The sequence below is a fragment of the Chiloscyllium plagiosum genome, chromosome 6 (genome assembly GCF_004010195.1).
Source record: "Chiloscyllium plagiosum isolate BGI_BamShark_2017 chromosome 6, ASM401019v2, whole genome shotgun sequence".
NCBI classification, from domain to species: Eukaryota; Metazoa; Chordata; class Chondrichthyes; order Orectolobiformes; family Hemiscylliidae; genus Chiloscyllium; species Chiloscyllium plagiosum.
Genome location: NC_057715.1, coordinates 89,600,798 through 89,618,477, shown reverse-complemented (window position 1 = coordinate 89,618,477; position 17,680 = coordinate 89,600,798). Strand labels below are relative to the sequence as shown.

At 43.4% G+C, this 17,680-nt stretch overlaps 1 protein-coding gene across 4 annotated transcripts in view; it reads left to right on the top strand.

Annotated features, from left to right (window-relative positions):
• The window catches only part of dclk1a (doublecortin-like kinase 1a), a 345,606-nt gene that overhangs the window by 157,108 nt on the left and 170,818 nt on the right, over positions 1-17,680 (top strand). For all 4 annotated transcript variants that reach the window (XM_043692070.1, XM_043692072.1, XM_043692071.1 and 1 more), the window contains exon 4: positions 13,578-13,680. In XM_043692070.1, coding sequence (XP_043548005.1) covers positions 13,578-13,680 — 103 coding nt within the window. The remainder of the gene's footprint in view (positions 1-13,577; positions 13,681-17,680) is intronic.

The following is a 17,680-nucleotide window of genomic DNA, read 5'->3' as shown; positions in this document are numbered from 1 at the left end:
ATCTAAACATTTGATTCTGCTTAGAAAAGTTCAACTTTGAGACCTTTCTTTACTGAAGCAATGCTGAAATAAGCATATATTTTAAAAACTCATTTGAAACAATTATAAATTGTTCTCGTAGGATGGTTAGATCATCACTGTATTTAACGTCATGTAAATATTAATGACACTTCACTCAATTTTGTCTCTTATTTCCGCTGAAAAGTGTTAAACTTGGAAGATTGTAACGTTTTATGATCCAAATACAGCCCATGCCATGGAATTCCATCCAGTGTCATGTGGGGTGGGGGTGGGGGAGGGATGGACATTCTTGGATTCCCAGAAGTCACCCAGAGATTTGATTGTCAAGGTCAAAGAGAATGTGTATATTGGACTGCCTTAAAATAAAAGCGTCGCCATAGCTGTCAGTGATCCGAGGGGTCACTTGCACAATGCAACTTGTGCTGAATTGCAAATTAGCTGCTGATCAAGAAACTGTGGATATTAGTGATATCATTGAACAAGACTCCCTAAATCTTCAAGAATGCTGCAACTAATGCCTTGCCATTACTCTTGCGAGCTACTCATGATGTACTTCAACGGTGAAAATGCATTCATATCTGTCTAAATACATGTAAACAGCTACAAATTAGGAACAGAGTTAGGCCTTTTTACCCCTTGGGCTTGCTCCACCATTCAGGCATGTCCTCCCCGCTGCTCTGATTACTCCATGTTCCTACCTACTCGCACTAACTGTTCACCCTCTTGCTTATCAAGAATCCTTCCTTTTTCGCTTTAAAAATGTCAAAGACTACTTCCACTGCCTTTTGAAGAAGAGTTCTAAAGATTCCTGACCCCCTGAGAAAAAAAGTTCTTTTCAATTTTTGTTTTAAAATCTGAAAAAGCTGGGAACCAAAGAAGGAAAGGTGATCTTCGGATCACTGTAATTGCTACATAGAGTCATCGAGTCATGCAGCATGAAAACAGACCTTTAGATCCAACCACTCAATACCAAACATCATCCCAACTCAACTAGTGCCATCTGCCTGCTCCTTGCCCACATCCCTCCAAACCTTCCCATTTATGTACCTATCCAAATATCTTTTAAGTGCTGTATTTGTACCCACATCCACCACTTCCTCAGGCAGGTCATTCCACCCCCGACAATCCTGTTTGTAAAACAATTGCCTCTTGTGTCTTTTTTAAATCTGTCTCCTCTCACCTTAAAAATGTGCCCCCAAGTCTTGAAATCTCCCATCCTAGCAATAAGCAACTACCATTAACTCTATATAATCCCCTTGTTATTTTCTAAGCTTCTACCAGGGTGCCTCTGAACCTCCTATGCTCCAGCGAAAAAAATCCCAGCCTATCCAACATTTCTTTACAACTGAAACCTGGCTCTGTGGCTCAGAAAGGAGGGATGTTGAAGAGGAGAGTGATAGTGATCAGAGATTCGGTGGTGAGAGGAACAGACAGAAGATTCTGTGGTCGTGAACAAAATTCCCAGATGGTATGTTGCCTTCTGGGTGCCAGGGTCAGGGATGTCTTGGATCAAGTCTAGAGCATTCTTAAGGGGGAGGAAGAGCAGCCAAAGTTGTGTTACACACTGGTACCAATGAGATAGGTAGGGAAAGGGATGAGGACCTCAAAAGAGAATTAAGGAGTTAGGTTGGAAGCTAAAAGGCAGGACGAGCAGAGTAGTCATCTCAGGACTGCTACTGGTGCCATGGGCAAGTGAGGCTAGAAGCAGAGGGCATGTGCAGATGAGCACGTGGCTGCATGGCTGGTGTAGGAGGGAGGGCTTCAGATATGTGGATCATTGGGATACCTTCTGGGAAAGGTGGGACCTGACGAGGAGGACAGGTTGCACTTGAACTAGAGAGGCACTAATATCATGGGCGGGAGGTTTGCTGGAGCTCTTCAGAAAGGTTTAAACTAGATTGGCAGGGGGATAGAAACTGGAGCTATGGATCAGATAATGGAGTAGGTAGTGAACAGCTAGATACAGAGTGCAGAGTGTCTGTGAATATGCATAGACAATTGATAGAGCAAAGGTGCAGTCAGAGTGATGGGTTGAACTATGTCTATTTTAACACAAGAAATGTCAGAAATAAGGGTGATAAACTTAGAGCATGGATTAGTATTTGGAACTATGATTTGTGGCCATAATGGAGACTTTGATATCACAGGGGTAGGAATGGTTGTTGGATGTTCCAGGGTTTAGATGCTTCAAAAGGAATGGGGGAGATAAAATAAGTGGTAGAGTGGCATTGCTAATTAGGGATAGTATCACAGCTGCAGAAAGGGTGGTTGTCGTGGAGGGTTTGTCTGCAGAGTCACTATGGGTGGAAGTCAGAAATAGGAAAGGACCAGTCACTTTATTGGGAGTTTTCTACAGACCATCCAGTTGCAACAGAGAGGAGTAGATTGGGAGGCAGATTTTGGCAAGGTGCTGAAGTACCAGGGTTGTTGTCATGGGTGACTTTAGCTTCTCTAATATTGATTGGAACCTCCTTAATTCAAATAGCTTGGATGGAGAAGTTCTTTTCAGCTGTGTTGAGGAAGGGTTCCTGACTCAATATGTGGATAGATCGACTAGAGGGGAGGCTATATTGGATTTGATGCTTGGCAACGAACCATGCCAGGTGCCAGATCTCCTAGTGAGAGCATTTTGGTGATAGTGATCACAACTCCCTGACCTTTACTATAGTCGTGGAGAGGGATAGGAGCAGAAGGTATGGGAAAGTATTTAATTGGGGGAGCAAGAATTACAATGCTATTAGGCAGGAACTGGGGTACCTAAATTGGGAACAGATGTTCTCAGGGAAATGCATAGCAGAAATATGGAGGTTGTTTAGGAAGTATATGCTGATAATGCTGGACAGGTTTGTCCCACTGAGGCCAGGAAGGGATGGGAGGGTGAAAGAATCTTGAGTGACAAGGGATGTGGAATATCTAATCATGAGGAAGAAGGAAGCTTACTTAAGGTTGAGGAGGCAAGGATCAGACAGGGCTCTAGAGGGTTATAAGGTAGACAAGATGGAACTGAAGAATGGAGTTGGGAGAGCTAGAAGGGGCATGAAAAAGCTTTAGCGGGTAGGATTAAGGAAAACCCTAAGGCATTCTACACATACATGAGGAACAAAAGGATGGCCAGAGTGAGGGTAGGGCCAATCAGGGATAATGGAGGGAACTTGCGCCTGGAGTCAGAGGAGGTAGGGGAGGTCCTTAATGAATACTTTGCTTCAGTAATCACTACTGAGAGGGACTTTGACATTTATGAGGACAGTGTGAAACAGGCTGATAAACATGTTGATGTCAAGAAGGAGGATGTGTTGAAAATTTTGAAAAGGATAAGGATAGATAAGTCCCCTGGGCCAGATGGGATACACTCAAGGTTGCTGTGCGAAGCTAGAGAAGAGATTGCTTTGCCAAAGACGATGATCTTTGCATCATCACTGTCCACTGGAGTACTGCCAGATGATTGGAGGGTGGCAAATGTTATTCCCTTCTTCAAGAAAGAGAATAGAGATAATCCTGGGAATTATGGACCAGTCAGTCTTATGTCACTGGTGGGCAAATGAGAGACAGGATTTATGATTACTTGGAAAACCATGTTTGATTAGAGATAGTCAGCATGGCTTTGTGAGGGACAGGTCATGCCTCACAAGCCTTATTGAATTCTTTGAGGATGTGACAAAACACATTGATAAACGTAGAGATAAACATAGAAACATGTTCTATGTTTCATGTCTGGCAAAATCCTGATAAACCTCTACTAAACCTTCTCCAGCTTAATAATATCTTTCTCATAACCGGGCGACTAGAATTGGACACACTGCCCTGTACAATCTCAGAGGTAGGTAGAGCATTAGATGTGGCGTACATGGATTTTAGTAAGGTGTTTGATCAGGTTCCCCACGGTAGGCTCATTCAGAAAGTGGCTGAAAAGGTGTTGCTGGAAAAGCGCAGCAGGTCAGGCAGCATCCAAGGAACAGGAGAATCAACGTTTTGGGCATAAGCCCTTCTTCAGGAATGATTCCTGAAGAAGGGCTAATGCCCGAAACGTCGATTCTCCTGTTCCTTGGATGCTGCCTGACCTGCTGCGCTTTTCCAGCCACACATTTTCAGCTCTGATCTCCAGCATCTGCAGTCCTCACTTTCTCTTCATTCAGAAAGTAAGAAGGCATGGGATATAGGGAAATCTGGCTGTCTGGATACAGAATTGGCTGGCCCATACATGACAGAGGGTAATAGTTGATGGAAGGTATTCACTCTGGAGCTTGGTGACCAGTGGTGTTCCACAGGGATCGGTTCTGGGACCTCTGCTCTTTGTGATTTTTATAAATGACTTGGATGAGGAAGTGGAAGGGTGGATCAGTAAATTTGCTGATGGCATGAAGTTAGTGGAGTGGTGGATAGTGTGGAGGGCTATTGTAGGTTGCAACAGGATGCAGAGCTGGGCTAATAAGTGGCAGATGGAATTCAACCTGGAAAAGTGTGAAGTGATTCATTTTGGAAGGTCGAATTTTGAATTCAGAACATGGGGTTAAAGGTAGGATTCTTGGCAGTGTGGAGGAACAGAGGGATCTTGGGGTCCATGTTCATAGATTCCTCAAAGTTGCTACCCAAGTTGATAGGGTTGTTAAGAAGGCATATGGTGTGTTGGCTTTCATTAGCAGGATGATTAAGTTTAAGAGCCACGAGGTTATGCTGCAGCTCCATAGAGCCCTCTTTAGACCAGACATGGAATATTTTGTTCAGGAAGGATATAGAAGCTTTAGAGAGGATGCAGAGGAGATTTACTAGGATGCTTCCTGGACTGGAGGGCAGATCTTATGAAGAAAGGTTGAAGGTGCTTGGGTTTTTCTCATTGGAGTGAAGAAGGATGAGAGCTGACTTGATAGAGGTGTAAACGATGATGAGGCATATATAGAGTGGATAGCCAGATTCCTTTTCCCAGGGCAGAAATGGCAATCACAAGGGGCCATAATTTTAAGGTGATAGGAGAAAGGTTTAGGGGAGTTGTCAGAGGTAGGTTCTTTACACAGAGAGTGGCGGGTGCATGGAATGCACTGCCAGCAGTGGTAATACAGTCAGATACATTAGGCATATTTAAGCAACACTTAGTTAGGCACGTGGCTGATAGTACAATGAAGATTGTTTCATGTCTGGCAAAATCCTGATAAACCTCTACTAAACCTTCTCCAGCTTAATAATATCTTTCTCATAACCGGGCGACTAGAATTGGATACACTGCCCTGTACAATCTCAACATGACTTCCCAACTCCTCTACTCAATGGATTGAGCAATGAAGGCAAGTGTGCCAAATGCCTTATTAACCCCCGTCTATATGTGACACAAATTTTAAAGATTTATGTACCTGCACCCTAGATCCCTCTGTTCTACAGCACAACCCAAGGCCCTACCGTGAATTGTATAAACCCTACCCCTTGTTTGTTGTACCAAAATGCAATACATCGCATTTATCCAGATTGGACTCCCAACACCATCCATTGATCCATTTGATCAAGCTCCCTTTGTAATCTTAGAAAACTTTCTTCACTGTCTACTGTGCCCCCATCCTAAGTAGTTGATGTGTGGTGCTGAAAAAGCACAATAGGTGAAGCAGCATCTGAGGGACGGGAGAGTCAACGTTTTGGGCATAAACCTTTCACAAGGAATATGGACACTCCTGATGAAGTGCTTTTGCCACAAACATCAACACTCCTGCTCCTTGGATGCTGCCTGACCTACTATGCTTTTCCAGCACCATACTTTTCAACCCTGATTTCCAGCATCTACAATCCCCACTTTCTCTACCCTCCTAAGTAGGATGAGTAAGACCATGGAGATGAGAGAGTGGGCAGAGAAAGAGGCTGAATTTTACATTGGGAGTGGCTTTTGAAATGTGATAGTGGTACTGTGTCTCCCAGGGTCAGGATGTCCTGCTCACATGAGCTGTTGGATGATCTGACTGGCTGGCAGCTGAGTAGTCTCAGATGCATCACAATGTAGTAGTGCTGATGCTGAGACTATAAACAAGTCCTGAGAAAACGATACCAGATGTAGTGATTGTAACGAGATCAGCCAGCTGGACCTTATAGAATATGATTCCCTGATTGAGGCTGTTAATCTGGACCAATCAGGGAGCCCTGGCGGATAGATATAAACAGGAGTGTGCCATAAACAGGTCCAAGCAGCGGGCCATGGAGGGGGTCGTTAGGGCCGACTGCCTGCCCGTCTTCCGCGGTTAAGTTAGGGCGCGGGTGTCCTTGGAGAAGGAGCATGCGGTGTCGACCAACACCCTGGAGTTGTTCAGAGAGAGGTGGGCGCTGCAGGGAGTGGAGTGCATCATTTCTCCCTCCAACTCTATTTTGATTTAGTCCCTACCCTCCCCCTCACTGTTTTTGATCACCCAGCACTGCCCTTTGAGGTGAAGGGCAGTGTTTGTCACTGGCCACCCGGGTGTTTTCCTATCTTCCTGGTGGTGGAATTTGAATAAAGATTCGTGCACTTTGTGTCTTTCACTGTGTCTCACACCTGCACACACACACACCATGTGTGCTGGGGATAAAATAAGCACTACCGCACTTAGGTGGTAGTGTGGGGGTTAAAATTAAAAAAAATAAACAGGAGTGTGGGTGCTGCACGCAGCAGTCCCCTGCAACCACAAATTGCGGTGGTTCACGGACTCCCAGCCCAACTGCTTGTTCTGTGGCGCTGTGGAGTCCGTGGACCATGTATATAAAAAAAAACAGAAGAAAAAAAAACAGGAGTGTGCCATAAACAGGTCCAAGCAGCGGGCCGTGGAGGGGGTCGTTAGGGCCGACTATCTGCCCGTCTTCCGCGGTTAAGTTAGGGTGCGGGTGTCCTTGGAGAAGGAGCATGCCGTGTCGACCAACACTCTGGAGTTGTTCAGAGAGAGGTGGGCGCCGCAGGGAGTGGAGTGCATTATTTCCCCCTCCAACTCTATTTTGATTTAATCTCTGCCCTCCCCTTCACTGTTTGATCACACAGCATTGCCTTTTGTGAAGGGCAGTGCTTGTCACTGGCCACTCGGGTGTTTTCCTATCTTCCTGCTGGTGGAAATTGAATAAAGATTCGTGCACCTTGTGTCTCTCACTGTGTCTCACACCTGCACACACACACCATGGGTGCTGGGGAAAAAAATAAGCACTACCGCAGTTAGCTGGTAGTGTGGGGGTTTTAAAAAGAAAAAAAAGAAAAAAATATATAAACAGGAGTGTCAGAGATTCTGTTCACTCTAAAGGAAAAAAAAGACAAATAAACAGGAGCATCAGAGGTTCTGTTCACTAAAAAGAGAAAAAAAAACCAGGAGTGTCAGAGATTCTGTTTGCTCTCCAAGCTGCCTCTGAGGAAGCAGGCCCACTATCAATTACTATGAATGTGTAAATAAAGGGTGACTTGGTGATGGGATCTGGCCTCTGTAGAATTATTTCAGTGTTGATGAGAAAAATGCTCCTGAAGAAATTGTCTTTGAGTTGGAGTAAGTATTTCTGGCATTATGCCTTTATTTGGGAAGCTTGACTCATTCAACCCTGCCTTTGAAAACTGGGAGAAAGTGAGGACTGCACATGCTGGAGATCAGAGTTGAGAGTGTGTTGCTGGGAAAGCACAGCAGATCAGGCAGGAGGAGCAAGAGGATTGACGTTTTGGGCATAAGCCCTTCATCAGGAATGAGGCTTGTGGGTCGGGGGGCTGAGGGATAAATGGAAGTTGGGCTGGTCTTGGGGGGAAGGTAGCTGAGATAGGGATAGGTGGATGAAGGTGATTGGTCGGGGGGGGGGGGAAGTGATGGACACGTCAGGAGAGTGGTGCTGAGTTGGAGGTTTAGGACTGTGATAATGTGGGGAAGGTGAAATGAGGAAACTGTCAAAATCCATATTTACCCCATGTGATTGCAGGGTCCCAAGGTGTTCTTCCTCCAGGCGTCAGGTGGTAGTGTTTTGACGGTGGAGGAGGCCCAGGACCTGCATGTCCTTGACAGAGTGGGAGAGGAGTTGAAGTGTTCAGCCGTGCAACCTCTGCATACATCGCATCATCCTCCGCCACTTCCGCCACCTCCAAACAGACCCCACCACCAAAGATATGTTTCCCTTCCCACCCCTATCAGTGTTCCAGAGAGAGACCATTCCCTCCGGACTCCCTCGTCAGGTCCACACACCCCCACCAGCCCACACCCGACTCCTGGCACCTTTCCCTGCAACCATAGGAAGTGCAAAACCTACACCCCCACCATTCCCCTCACCTCCATCCAAGGCCCCTAAGGATCCTTCCACATGTCAGAAATTTACCTGTATCTCTACTAATGTCATCTACTGCATCCATTGCACCCAATGTGGTCTCCTCTACATCGGGGCGACAGGATGCCTTCTTGCTGATCATTTCAGAGAACATCTCTGGGACAGCTGCACCCACCAACCTTACTGCCCCATGGCTGAATGCTTCAACTCCCCCTCCCACTCCATCAAGGACATGCAGACCTTGGGCCTCCTCCACTGTCAAACCATTATCACCCGAGTTACCACAAGTTAAGAAATATTATGAACCCATGCCTCCTCTAATTCTGAGATAGTGTAATTTTTACTCAGCAGTTTGAGAACCAGAGAAATCTATGTTGGACTTTTTGATGACGTTAAGATGAAATGCATAGGCATGTGAATTTGGTTTGACTCTTAATGGATGCTGAGAGGCATTTTGGTATGTGGAACTAATGACGTAATCATGCAAAAGCACCTATTAGCTGAAGCCCAACTGGACTTCAAATAGCACTACAACTGATTTTGCCATTAGAAAATGTGGCAAGTGGTGCATTAGAGTTACAGGATCTGTCAATGGAAGTGGACACCGTCACTAGGCCACCTAAGCTTGGCGAACACCACTTGAGTGAAGGCAATTGTATAGCCTCACTCAGGACATGTGCAGAACAGAGGGACTCTGGGTCAGCCCATAGCAAAACCCCAAAACAAAGCCAAGCCTCTGCCAAATGGTTAATATTTTATTCAGATTCTGGGCTGGCAACCCATTGTAGTTGCTGCTGGTATGCAGACTCGAAACAGCAAAGGAGTTCCCATTTGATTTAAATGGAGTAAGAGAACTCATAGCCCAGTATCCAGGAGAGTACACATCCCTGGAAAGTCCACTTACAGCAGGTTTGGAACATTTAAGTTGCTTAACAACATACAAATCAAAATTAATCAAAATAAAAATGTAGTCAAATTGTCACTCGGTTCTAATGGAGGTCAATACCAGCTGGCTGTATCAATGATTGAGAACCAGTCTTTAACAAAATTCACTCTGGGCTCCAACCCTTAAGTTTGCATGAAGCCTCAGCTAGACTGAAAACTAATACAGGGGAGCCTTTACAGATTGAGCATACAACTTTGGTTCTGGTCTCTGGTTACTTGCTTCCATTTTGAATTGTGTCTTTACAACATCAGACTCAAAGTCAATTGTTTAAAGTTGTTTGCAGCTATATCCTTTGGAATGCACATGAAAATAAATATCTAATCTAAAATCGCTTTCCGTTTAAGGTACCCAAAATGTATATGAAAGTCAGGATGAGGTGATAGCACTCATCTTCATTTAACATCAAGTGTCACAGCAACGTCAGCTGAGAATAAATGTGTGATAAACTTGAAAGTCACAAAGTTGCTGTTGGAGATGTCTCTCTCAACCATTGGGTTTGAAAAAATAGCAATCATACCTTCCAGTATGCAGATTATCAAGGTTGGCTGTAGACCAGTGGAGATGCACATCAGGACCTCACAAGTCTAATTGCACATTTAAATACTGAAATTAATCTCTATGTTTAAACTTCCAAAGGAATGATTTCCTCTGCCAGGGAATCCTTGGATCAGATATGAAGCTGTGTGGAATGTGGTGGTGGTATTTGGTGGTGGTGGTGGTGGAGGGGGCATACCTACATAGTTAGCCTTGGAATGTTGAGTTACACCAGTTATAATTGAACCTAAGGATAAACCGGAGTAACTCAACTGAGCATCGCAACCAACCATCCCACCCTTGTATGTACCAACTTCACCACCCCTCCACCTGACTGACCTCCCCATGACCCTGCCCAACCTGACCCAACTACCTCTCCAAACTACCTGTCCATGCTCACTTGACTATTCACTCAAACACTGAAGGACGTATGACCTTTAAAAACTTGCCTGAGTAAGGCAGCGACTATTATGAAAAGAGAGCTTGTGCATTGGATGTAGTCTTCCAAACAGGCTGTATTGCTTTTTACTTTTCAAGTTTATTCCAATTCCTGTTTAAACATTCCTGTTGATGTTGCTTCCAAAATCTTATCGACATGTGTATTGAAGATTAAAGGGACTCAAAAAAATCGCCTCTCTTGGTTGGGTCTAATTATCAGTATCATATTTCTCAGTAAGTCCCAATTATTAGTAATAGCAGATTGAAATAGTGTTGTGAAGGGGCACTCCATGCTGTAAACTGCTTTTCATCATTAAAATTAATGATATTGATCACTTTGCTAGAGGAAAGGATAGAAAGGCATAGAAATTGTACAAAAAATCTTTAAATGAATCAATCTTTAACATTAGCAGACATGGTTGTCATTGTGTCACCCCAGCTGTGAAAGTCCATTCTCTGGACTGCTATCTGCTGGTAAGTAAGGGTGCCTAGTTATTTGAGGACTCGATCAACTTTAACTTTAAATGTAATTGCAGTTGAATGGCTGATTGATGTTGTCTAGGGGTTGAACCTCAAGGTATTTTGGCTAAGTGCGAGTCACAAAAAGTTTGATGGAGGAATTGTCACTGAGTTTTCTCACTTTATCTTACCAAATTAAGCATTATTTACCATTCCCACCCCATGATGTGTATTTTGCCCGATTTGCACCATATCTTACTATGCAATGTTCCCAGATTAACCGGCATCCCTGGTATAGGTGCTATCTTTAAAAGCCTGTCATGCACCATGTCATGTTCCTGACATTTGCCGTAAACTTGACAGAGGGGGATGGATTGGCATTCCATTTTGCCTGGAGGTTATGCTGAATGGAATGGTACAGAGTCTGGACTTCTTGCACCTCCAGGACAAGCTGTGGAAGTCATAATGCCAGTCTATGCCAGCCTGTTCCAAAGTTGCCACTTGGGTTAAAATTACTTTTAGCCATCTGATGGAATGCCCAGCACTGTAAGAAGAAAGTCAATTACCTTCTCCACTCCATCAGCATAAGCAACCCCACTCAGGTTCTATCTCTGCTGTTGTACCCACTTCCCACCAAATCATATGCTGTATCACTTTTAATATTGCCTGCAATATCTTCCCCATTTTTCCCGACGCACCCCAACCCCTGACACCATTCATCTTGTATGCCCTCTGTACTGCCTACTCACTTGGGCTATCTTTACACTTGCACCAACAGAGGAAAACAGCCCATAATACATCAGAAAGAGCCAAGAGGAGTGCTGTGCTGCCGCCATCAGGCTCCTCACCCTTATGAAGAGATCATCCTGACTCTGGCTCTCCCTGTCCCTGAGCAGGCTGTGGCCTGGTATCACAGGCTTCCCTTGACTTGCTATGCTGGAATATCCTGAGCAAAGGCAGTCTCCCTTGACTGGACTGAGGCCTACTGGCAAAGGTTGCAAACTTCCTAGCTTTGCGTCTGCTCTAAATGGCAAGGCAAACCAGCAGTGACATGAGCATGGTACCTACGTGCATGAAGTCAAGGCAGTGCAATGCAAGGCAGAGTTGCTGTGAGCATCAAGGTAGGCTCAATGTGTGAGTGCTATGACACTGAAATAAAGAGCCTGGAGATGCAGCCTAGTTGATCCTTGCTGCAGCATCATAGTGATAGTTGTCAGTGCAGCTGGAAGTGCATCGTTGAATTGCAGACACGTCCTCTGAGTGAATCTGAGATATGTCATGAGGGCTGTTAGAGCCTGGCACATGTAAGATACCAGTGCCAGTCACATATGGGGTACATGTAATGGTGCCCATGCAGCTTGCTCTGAGATTTTAGTGTCTAGTATCCACCGTGGGGGTCATTCAATGCAAGTGGCGAGCTCAACTTGCCAAGCAGCTTTTCTGGTTTCCAACGTTGAGTTTGCCTGATGCCTAATTTGTTGGGAGAATTTTGTTAGATCATAACCAGTTTCTAAATGGACCTCTTGTGGTGCAGTGGTAGCATCCCTACCCCTAGATTGGGAGACCCGGGTTCAAGTCCTACCTGCTCGAGAGGTGTGTGATAACATTTGTGAAGAAGTTGATTACAAAAATTAGTAATAAATGAGATGAATTGGTCTGTTAGCATAGAACTTAACAAGTGTAAATCACTATCAATTGGCAACTCATTGTTCTCTGACAAGAATCTCACCACTCTGTTTGCAAAAATCATTAAAGATGTGGTAAGATTTTCTTGACTTTGAGATATGCCTCACTGGACATTTCACTCAATTCTGCCACACACCTCGCCATATTGCTCAGGTCCTTATAGGATTCTGCTTTGAGTCCTAAGTTCACATGAAAATCACCACACTTTGTGGTATTGGAAATCTGATACCTGTGCCTTCAGAGGAAATCAAAAATCTAGACTTTTGAGAGCAATTTCTTGCAAGCTCCATTTATCAGACACAAACAATTTATATACTGCAAATAAAATATTTTGAAAACTAATAAACCAAAAAAGTGACCTGTAGGTAAAGGGAAACTTTCTCTGTATTGGACATTTATATTGAGTAAATATGGAATTTTAACCTGTGATGTTTACGAACAGAGAATCCCTGTTGGAGACTGATAATTTCTGATATACTTGCAGTCTTTTGTCATGGGTATTGAAATACAATATCTCTTGCACATTTAGCACTGATACAATCAAAAACATGCTGTAAATCTGAAAGAAAGATAGAAAATGGTGGGAGAAGTAGCAAGTGAGTTAGCATCTGTTCTGAAAACAAATAAGTTAAAAGTTCTAATCTAAACCTTACACTAGAAATGCTTAACCGTGGTAACCTTCTTGTTTGAATGTAGGCTTTCAAGGTCTTAAAACTAAGTGTAGTGCCACTGTGGGCAAAATAATGAAGTCACCATCAGAAAGATGCTCAGTATATATTTAGTATATATCCACAAACTTCTTTGTGGACTGAATCGTAAAATTCCTGGATAAATGTAGATGGTGGCAGGGAGCATTGTCCTTGATCATTAGAACAAAAGTGATGTTTTAAAAAGTCACATGCAGCTATTTTGTTTGTATTTCATTCAATATCAGCCAGGAACCTTGCACAGATAAGCCAAGTGAAATCTTGGTCAGGGAATTACATTGTCCATAATGCTGTAGAAAAATATAAAGTTCTGTTTTTACTGAGGTTCTGGAGCAATGATGGTGAATACAAGATTTAGCAACAGAGATTCAAGTCCAGGCAAAGTGAAATAAAAGAGAAACTGGTAGATTTTCAATATGCCACCCTTTATAAAAAACAGCCTGCTTTTCCATGGTGATGAGATCAGCTGGAAAGAGAATTGGGTGGGTTGTGTACACACATTTTGTTGTCGGTTTGATTGTGATAGAATACTTACCTTGTTATTCTTCTGTCCACTCTAGGTGATGTGCCTTCAGGATTTCTTTGGTGATGATGACATTTTTGTTGCCTGTGGTCCTGAGAAGTTCCGCTATGCACAGGATGACTTCTCACTGGATGAAAACGGTAAGTTTCTTTTGGCATATAAACTGAAGCGTGACTAAAATAAACAACAAATGAATGTTACATTGTCAGAAAAAAACAAAACAATTCCAAGATTGTGACAGTCACTGACCATAGAGTGTAAAAGCAAGGAAATGATGCTACATCTCTACAATTCATCGGTCAGACCACATTCGGAGTATTTTGTTCATTTCTGGGCATCTTATTGAAGGAAGGATGTTAAAAACTTAGTCTTATCTGCTCTCATCTGATTGCCACTTCCTAGCAGGAATCCCTGAATAGTCGTTGGAGGCAGGATTCATTTTGGGGCTACATTTGTTGCCACTGCAACTATAGGGAATACACTCAGCCCATGCAGGCGCAGTGTCTATAACAAGGCTGTCAGCAATGCCACAGGATTTGTGTCATGGCTTCATACTTAAGTTTATGAAGCAGCATTCTGCCTCTAAAATGTGTTAGAAATCTACTGATCCAGAGGAGCGTTCAGAAAGAACCCTTGTTGTCTCACTCGCTGCCACACTCTGAGTGAAATGGTGAAGCAGGCAATTAGTGATATAGCCAACAGAGTGGCAAAGGTGATGACCAGCTGAGGGACGTGGCTAGTGAGACACTGAGGAGATGCTACAATCGATGGGTGTACAACCTCTACTTTCAGTGTGGTGTGGGTGCACAGTGATACCATTAACATTACTGACTCCTAGTCAGGCAGCATCCGAGGAGCAGGAAAATCGACGTTTCGGGCAAAAGCCCTTCATCAGGAAATGTCAATTTTCCTGCTCCTCGGATGCTGCCTGACCTGCTGTGCTTTTCCAGCACCATTCCAATATAGGCTCTGGTTTCCAGCATCTGCAGTCTTCACTTTTGCCATTACTGACTCCTATTCAGGAATCACATCAGGTTTTTTTTCCTAATCTGAGAATGGCAACATAAAGACAACCCAAAATGCTACTGCCTTACCATGTATTGGTCTTGGAGCCAAAGGCTTTTTTGGCCTGTACCTTTTTGGCATCATTTCTGGAGCCCTCACAAATGTCCTTGTACCTCTCTTGTGCAGAAATTCCTTGGGTGTTGACTGCCATAGCTCTGGCAAAGCCTGGAGGAAACCCCAGAAGAACAGTATAGAAATGTTTTCAAGAGGTTTGGAAATATTTACCCAAGTTTTCTCTTTTTGCTTTGACCTTGTCATCTCCAGCAGCAGAATTGTATTCAACAAACTGCAACCTCATGGCCTGACATATCCTGCACTCTACCATTACATTCAAACCTGGTTCAATGAAGAGTACATCAGGGCATGCCAGGAATATCATCAGGAATACCTGAAATGAAGGGTCAACCTGATGAAGCTGTAACATAGGAACACTTGCATGTCAAACAGCTGAAGCAGTGATAGACTGAGCTACTGTAAATTCCACAAAACATGGATCAGATCTCAGCTCTACATGCTGCTACATCCAATTGTGTTTGGTAGTGAACAATTAAATATTCAGTGAAGTCGACAGCACCTATGGAATCAGAAACATGAGTTAACATTACAAATCAATGACCTTTTACCACTTCTTTTGACCACACCAGAGAAAGGAAATGGTACAGCAAAAGAAGACCAAGTAATTGTTTATAATTATTTTGTGATTTAGGAAGGAGCAGGAGCATTTCTGCACTAAGTTGCTTGCACCTGGTGATCATAGACCCTCCAGCCGGAACTCCCCAGATCTCTGAAACTGCAGGGACTCAGATGGTAATCTGCACTGGTCTGGCTGTTCTGCTCTTCACACTGACCAGGGCACCTTCATGAAGGATAAATTGGTCAGGTTACCCATTCCACAGGCCAGGTGCCTGATAATAAACATCCAGTCTAAAGATTTAGTGCTAAAACTGAGGAGATCGGATTTTGGCTTAAACATCCTCTGTTGCTAAGATTTTCTTTCCACTGTATGTTGTACTCATTAGTCATTGTAGTGAACTTAAAGCAGAAGAAAGGTATAGTTCCTTCTGTTAAAAACAATTCTCCCCTCTGTCTGAAGTGAATACAAATCTACCATTATTACAACTTAAGTGTATGGACCAACCAAAACTGTCATTTTGAGTTTCCTATCCTCTCTACTACAATAATGTCAATTTCAAGAGCAAGCTGTTTCTGGGCCAGAAAATGTATATCCATTTCAGTGAGAGCCAACAGTTTAACTTGATCAGGAAGTGGCCACTTGACCCGAGAGTACATTCTGTCAAATGCTGGTAATGACTAATCCAAAGGGGACATAGGTCATAAAGGAAGTGGTCCTGATACAGACAACACCAGAACTGTGCTCTCAATGTAATACAGGTCATTTTAGAGTCAGCACTATGATGGGAATGAGAGGGTGTTCACAGTGCATCATCAGTCCTGCTGTTGATCCCAGCGCTGGCTCCCGTCCTGGATAATGTAATTTATTTTGTTGACCATAATGCTGCACCCGACCCTACAAATACATCTTAGTAAGAGATGATCAATGAACAATGAAGGTCAAAATGTACAACTTAGGGATGATTCAAAGGTTTTCACAGTGCCTCGCTATACGTGACAATCAATTCAATTCAATTCATTTGAAATTAGAATTTAAATTGGAAATGAAGGAACTTCATGGGTAGGACAGAATTTGACAGGCTTTGCCACCCTACTACCTGAAGCGTCTTAAGGGAATTAATCCCCATAGAGTAAATGATGCCATTGCTGCCACATTCAACTCAGAAGTCCTTTCAATGCCCTCTGTCAAGCTCTGTGAGCTGAACACAAGTCAAGCAGTAGGAATGCTATTCTGCCAGCAGTCACAATGCCTCCACTTTATGATGAGGAGGTGCCGGTGTTGGACTGGGGTGGACAAAGTTAAAAATCACGCAACACCAGGTTATAGTCCAACAGGTTTATTTAGAAGTGCTAGCTTTCGGAGCGCTGCTACTTCATCAGGTAGTTAGTGGGGCAGGGTCATAAGACACAGAATTTATAGCACAAGATAGTGTCATGCAACTGGTACGATATATCGAACAAACCTAGATTGCTGTTAAATCTTTCAACTTTTAATGGGCCATTCTAAAAGATGAAAGACTTAACAGCAATGTAGGTTTGTTCAATATATCATACAAGTTGCATGACACTATGATCTTGTGCTATAAATTCTGTGTTTTATGATCTTGCCCCATTAGCTACCTGATGAAGGAGCAATGCTCCAAAAGTTAATACTTTCACATAAACCCTGTTGGACTATAACTTGGTGTTATGTGATTTTTAACTTCCTTCTGTCATATTCAGGTGTGCCAACTCCCATTATGCAAAATCAAAAGATGGCTTCTGGGTGACTAGGGATAGTCATGATGATGTGGCTTATGCCTCTGGTATTCAACCCATGCATACTTACAGAGCCTACATACATTGCTGTTTTGTACATGTTGGAACCATCCAGGATGCCTTGGGTAGATTCACTGACACCAATCCCCCTTGTTGATATCAATCCAATGGATAGAGGAATGGCTAAACACCAGAAGGCAGCAGGCTGGGAGAGGGAGGAAATTTCAGGATGGAAACCTGCAATTAGTGGAGTGCCACAGAGATGAGTGCTAGGGCCACAGTTAATTTCAGTATATATTGATGATTTTGATGAGGAAAGTAAGGTACTATAAAATGCTATAAACAAGTTGTGGATGACACAAAAATAGTTGGGAAGGCAAGTAGTGAGGATGACAAAAGGTATCCACAGAGGGAAAGAGACAGGTTAGTTGAGTGAGGAAAAACTTGGTAAATGAAATGTCATGTAGGAAAATGTGAGGGTATGCATTTTGGTAGGAAGAATAGAAGAGTGGAATATTGTTTAAATGGAGAAAGTCTGCAGAAAGCTACAAAGCAGCGGGATTTGGGAGTTCTAATCAATGTATCGGAAAAACCTAGCATCCAACTTCAGTGGGTAATAGGGAGACAATGGAATGTTGGCCTTTATTTCAAAGGAAATGGAGTATATAAGTAGGAAGGTTTTGC